This window comes from Oryzias melastigma, linkage group LG16 (genome assembly GCF_002922805.2).
Source record: "Oryzias melastigma strain HK-1 linkage group LG16, ASM292280v2, whole genome shotgun sequence".
NCBI lineage: Eukaryota > Metazoa > Chordata > Actinopteri > Beloniformes > Adrianichthyidae > Oryzias > Oryzias melastigma.
The window spans coordinates 94,100-100,099 of NC_050527.1; the positions used below are offsets into that span (position 1 = coordinate 94,100).

The 6,000-nt window shown below is 39.7% G+C and overlaps 1 protein-coding gene across 10 annotated transcripts in view; it reads right to left on the bottom strand.

The window, feature by feature from the left end:
• The window catches only part of mef2d (myocyte enhancer factor 2d), a 121,920-nt gene that overhangs the window by 8,225 nt on the left and 107,695 nt on the right, over positions 1–6,000 (bottom strand). For 5 of the 10 annotated variants that reach the window (XM_024267230.2, XM_024267232.2, XM_024267227.2 and 2 more), the window contains 2 exons: positions 5,799–5,867; positions 1,554–1,604 (listed from right to left, as the gene is read on the bottom strand). The exons of 3 other annotated variants lie outside the window; for them this stretch is intronic. In XM_024267230.2, the coding sequence (XP_024122998.1) occupies positions 1,554–1,604; positions 5,799–5,867 (120 nt within the window). The remainder of the gene's footprint in view (positions 1–1,553; positions 1,605–5,798; positions 5,868–6,000) is intronic. 2 more of the 10 variants (XM_024267234.2, XM_024267233.2) reach the window with 2 other exon arrangements.

A 6,000-nucleotide genomic window follows, 5' to 3' on the forward strand; every position in this document is an offset into this window, starting at 1 on the left:
TTTTTAAGTCTATAATCTGCACTGCTGAACCGCAAATTAGCTTAGAAAAATCACTCAAACACTAGAAGTTACTCAGCTGCACCATCAATGGATTTTAATTAAATCAAGCGTAAGCATAATGATATAATTTTAGGGCCTAATTATCTCATTAATAGTCTAAGATGAATGTATGCACACACACTGAAAGGTAAACAGGATCTCAGCATGAGACAGAAAAACACTTTGCATGTGAACAAAATAAATAAATAAATAAATAAAAACACTGTCGATCATATGTTAGAGTTTCAGATGGTGCATTTAGTTTAAACTCTGACTCACCTGAAGTTCAGATTTACTAAAAAAATACTAGAAAACAAAGATTATATTTGGCTTAAGGATCCATCATTTATGCTCATTCTGGTTCTTTTTAAAAGGTCATTTAAGGAAGGCTAAACATTACACTTCCAGGTTGAAGCACATTTTTAAAAAAAAGTAACAGGAGCCAGGTCATACGAATGAGTTCACTCGGATGCATAGTGATGACATTTTACAAAATAAAGTAATGACATTTTGAAAACTTGCTTGCAACGAGTGTGGCTACATTTAATATGAATAAAAACCGAATTGTTAAGAATGCCATAGCTATAAGCCAAGTATCTGATTTAAAAGACCCACTCTGACATGTTTTGATCTATTTAAATATTATTTCAAGAGGTCTTTTAAGCTATTTTTAGCCATAAAAAGTGTAATTTTCCAGGACATAGTTTCTGCAGAGCAGCAGGAGTTCATTAGGTGGGTGGGACCGCCCCCTTTCCCCTCCATGTTGCTGAGAGCTTGGACCAGGGAGCATGTGGCCTGCCCAACATATTTTCTACGTAACAAATGCAATCTTTTTCAAACTGCTTTTTCTTTCTGCTCCTGATTCACAACGATTTGAATATATAGTTAGTCAGTCATGCAGTTTGGAGCTTAATTGACCTTTTATATATACTCAGTCATTAAAGAAAATGAGAAAAGAACATGTTCAAAACACCATAAACACAATTTTTATTGGAGTGGGTCTCTAAAATTGTATACCCTTTACTGTTTTAACGTACATTGCTGTTTCTATTATTTTGCATGGTGTTATGACCCTTTCTCTTTTTTGTAGCTTTTGTTTGCAGTTATTTCTAAGGAATTTTGCTTCAGTTAGTCTAAAACTTTTATTTGTAGGTAAAATCAGACAAATAATCTTGCAGCGTCCTTCGCCTATGTACCGTATTTTCATATGATATATTGTCAAATTAGCTAAAAGTTAAGAAATAAACTCTTCTGCATAGTTGCATGCTGAACATTGTCATTTACTTGATCAAAGTCAAAGAGTTCTCTGTTATCATAGTCTTCTTTTGTCTATCTTAAAATCAATCCTGTTGCTTTCTTCACTTTATTGAGACAGTATAAAGCTAATGTCTGTCTAATCAAAACATTTAAACTATTTTGCCCCCGTTGTGGTCAAAGTTCTTGCTGATCTTTGAGTGCGTCTGAGACATTTTGGAAAAAGCAGCTTTGTGTCTAAAGTGTAAAGAATACAGTACCAGCAGAGGCCCTCCTCTCTACCAAAGACCAAGTTGGACTGAGAAGCCAAGCTGTAAAAGGAGGTGGAAAAAAACAGAAACAAGCAGATTTAAGAAAGCTGAAACAGCAGGGAAACGGTGAGACGAAGGCCAGTCATGGTCGCTCCAGACATGGGAACTAGAAAAAACAAAGAGCTCAATGGCTGCTTCAGTCACGCAGAGATGCTGTTGGAGACAAGAAACCTGTGAAAGCCTGAAACAAATGTGATTACCTCCTTCACACATTGCCTTTTTACCCAAATCTGTCAAAAATGTGATGATTTTTCAGTGTTTTGTTTAAGGGTGAAAGATTTCTCCACTTTTTTGATCCTCTTTTGACATTTTTCATATGCTGATTTAACTTGAAATTGCTCGTCCCATAATGGCGAATTTGGGATAAATTACTGCTATGATTGGACTGTGGCTGATCCCTTATTTTGTTCTGCCAGCTTTATGCTGTTAAGCAGAGATTTCTGAGCTTTCGGGTGAGGTTTCACTTATCCTGCAAATGCGTTCTGCTTAAACCACTTTTGGAGAAAGAGGAAAGACAGACAGATGGCAGAAAATAATGTATTTGTGGGTAGAACAGTGCGAGATGAGAATGAATTGATATCCTTTTTTTCCCAACAACAAATGTGCTTGAATGGGTTTAAAAAACATCCTCCCTCTGTTGTTTTTCTTGCTCCGGTGCCTCAAATGGAAACCATGTCTGCTGATAGCACATGGAGGAAACAACTAGTGACAACATGTTCTGGAACAACTGGGAACACCTCTACATAAGCAGACAAACATTTGGAGAGCGCGGCTCTGAAGGGAGAGGGTTTAGGGGCCAGTCAGGTCATTAACATTTAGATTGGGTAGTTGGGGGGCTGACGGGGGGAAGACGAGCGTCAACAGGTGTACACCAAATTAACCGAGCCTGACAAAATGGGGCAGGAAACACGCGACGCGGCGGAAGCACTAGAAAAAGCGTGATTAAAAGGGGGGGTTGGGAAACAGCAAGATGACAGGAATAATTTCCTTGTGGAGCATTTGGCGAGGAAAAGCGTAGACGACAGCAAAGCCCAGGCTCTGAGCCAAACCGTCAATCACCATTTGATTGGAAAGTCCCGTTTACTCGCTAAGAGGGGGGCCGCTCTGCGATGACACCGAAAACCAACCCCGGCAGCAGAAGAAGTGCCCACGTTTGACTAAGCCGTCCTAGGACAGCATGGTTCTCTCTATTGTGCTGGGAGAACAGTTTGGCGTGCTGGGAAGGCGGCCCACATTTCTGTGGCGCTCGCTTGTTTTTAGTGACAGCGATTCTGTTTTTCTGATCCAACACAGTAAACCTGCCTGGGGCTGAATCGCTGCCACAATCAGCATCTGGGCTGCATGATCAGGGATAAAATGTAAATCCTGTTTATTCAGTGAAATCAGGTTTGTTCTCTGTGACACAAAGAATGTTTTGACTATTTTAAAGCAACAGAGGAAAAGAAAGGGGAGACTGTTTTAAGGTCAGGCTTTTTTCATGATACTTCAAAGCTTATGAAAATAAAGATCTGTTTCTCTGAGTCAGTCACGTCAGGGTGGAATATGCTTTGGAAAGTGACAGAGCGGGATTTCCATATTCTATCTAGTAACAAATTTAGGCGACATGTTCAGGATTATTCATAAAATAAACTAACTTCTGACTTTTTGTGTATTTTGATTAAATATTCCATTAAATAAACTCCATTAAATGAATTGCTAGTTTTGTATTATTTTAGTGCATATTAATGATGTGATTTATAGTAATTTAAAGTGTAAAACAAATAGCTACATTTTTGTTTTGTTTTTGGGTTGTTGTTGGAGGGTCAGAGACAGGAGCGGCTGCATCTTAAGTGTGTCTTGACGTCCCTTGAGACTCATATGAACACCTCAAGGGACGTCAATGGAAAGAACCATTGTCAAGAGTTTGGAAGTGTGTCCTAAAGTGTTCAGGCAACAGGACAGCAGCTGAAAAATCAGATTATTTTTAAAGTAAAACACCAGAAACTAAACGTTTTTAAAGATGCACTTAATTTTTAGTGATGTTTTTGGTTTTTAACATTTTATCTTGTAGCATTTTTCTCACGATCGCAGCAAGTGAAATGGGAGGGCTAAAGTATCCCTGCTCTGCTCCATTCTGATACATCCACTTGCAGACAAGTAGATCCCTCAACATCTCAGTTTTTCTCATCTGAGCGGTTCGTGTGGATAGCTCCAATATTGCTCACCCATTTTGTTGCACCGCAAATGTTAATTTGGGGTTGTGAGGGGCAATAAGCTAGTGGGACAGATTGTGAACAAAGGGATGATGGGATATCAGCGGAGGCTTACTTCTGCACCAATAGCCCCACCCACAACTCAGAGGTGAATTTCTTATGAACTACAGTATTCATATTTCTATTCTGCTCCTGATTTGCAGATTTTTTTTTTCAGTCATGTGACTCTTCCGGTTCGTCACAAAAACTATGGCATCTCAAAACACTTGTTTGAAATGTTTGCATTCGAAAGAGGTTCTGCGATGCTGAGGTGTATCTCCTCAGAGTGCGGATGGGGATGGGTCGCCCCTGCATGGAGAGAAGGCATTAGCTGACTCAAAAGAGGCAGAAAAAAATCCTGAAATGCTGAAGAGGATAGTAGCGGAGGATAATCACCATCCGGAGCAGGTGTTTATTATTTGATGAAGGAGGAAACACGGCGCTCCTGGTTTTAAGGCACAGAGAGTGACACTCCTCATCTGCATCATAAAGTAGTATTTTGTTCTGAATTTAAAACAAAAACTCTTTATGTTGAGCAATACTTCAATGTTCTATAGTATTTAATCAGTAAGAGACAATCTTCAGGGGGGGGTTCTCCATATTTACGGATGTCTCTGGTCCCCACCTCACGAATAAGGGTGGTGGACGCGCTGCACAAATATTGTCCTAGAAAACGACAGAAGTTTTTTTTAATTTTACCAAAAAATAGAATAATTATAATTTGTTAAGGCTTTTACAAAAGACCAAAATATGATTGGAGTGTAACTTTAAACAAACCTTCATTCAAACTGAAAATATGCATGTTTGCAGTCAGTTCTGGTTCTGTTGCAGCTGAAGTTAAAATGAACAGAAGAAATATTAAATTTAGCAGCCTTGCTTTATAATTAGGGCAAACACTTGGGGAAAGTGAGAGCTTTTTTTTTTTTTTTTTGGATCTCAGTGTTTTAAGAATTTCATGCAATCTGGACTCCCATTTGTTCTCACTTCCAAGGACCTTTGTGTGTATGAAAACAGTGGTGTGTGTTAACTATACAGTACTTTTTCCAAAGATGCTCAAACCACTAAAGCCGCAGCTGTTCCATACAATAACAAACAACCCATTGTAATTCTTCCAGACAGTCTTTTAGTCTCTTTTGGAGCGAGGAACAAATACCTCTCTTTTTAACTGACAGGCACCATTGTGTCTTTGCTATTTTTTCCTAACTTTTTGTGATCAAGAATTTATACATTTAAGGAAATGTAGAGATGAGTCGGAACAATTAGGGCTGTTTTCAAAATGTCAAATGTGTTTGTCTGTGCACACAATAACTGAGATGAGAGTTACAGATTATTAGCTGATTAAAAGAATTCAATGAGTGATTTTCTATCTTCCTGACTGACTTTGACAAGCTGCTTCTGAATTGGTCTTTTAACCATGCTGCTTTGGGAGCTGCAGGTTTGTGTGGATCTGGGAAGTTGGATTTCATGTCTGTCAGCAGAGAGTGACAGCTAAATAGCAGGAAGGTACAATTCTAATGCAGGAAGCGTGTCGGAGGAGCACAGCTGTGCACCGGTTTGGAGTTTAGGAGTGAAAGCTGCACCCAGAGACTCCTTTGATTTAGGAGCAGAGCAAGGTGCTGCTGCTGTCACACGGAAGTTTCTGCTCTTTCTTCCTGACACTTCTAAGGAGCTTCAGATCGAAGCTTCAGGTGGTAGAGAAACTCTTGGAACCAAACTAGTTATTCTGTAATCTGAGAGGGGAAAAAACAGAACTGAAAAGACAGAACTGAAAGACCACAGGCAGAGCTAAGCAACAGGCGTAACATCCAAGCGTACAAACGAAGAGAAAGACGGCTGTGATATCATTTCTGTCAGGTTTTTGCATTTTGGAGCTCTTTTGGTCACGCTAGTGTGAGTGAAGGGGATAATAAATGGACAGGAGAACAGGAAGCTGCATAGTCATGGATTCTATCAAGCCATTCACCTCAGGTTAGCCGCGAAATTGGAGATGCAGTTAACCATCTCCGCATTCTGTTTGTCTGCACCCCACATGCTGTGGAGAAAAGGAGGGAGGAGAGGGAAAAAAAACACAAGTTACAAACTGCTCCTCCAGGTTACCGAGGAGCAAGCCGCTCACACAAACATTTAGCCTCTTAACATCTAGATGGAAAAGTGGCGGAGGGAAG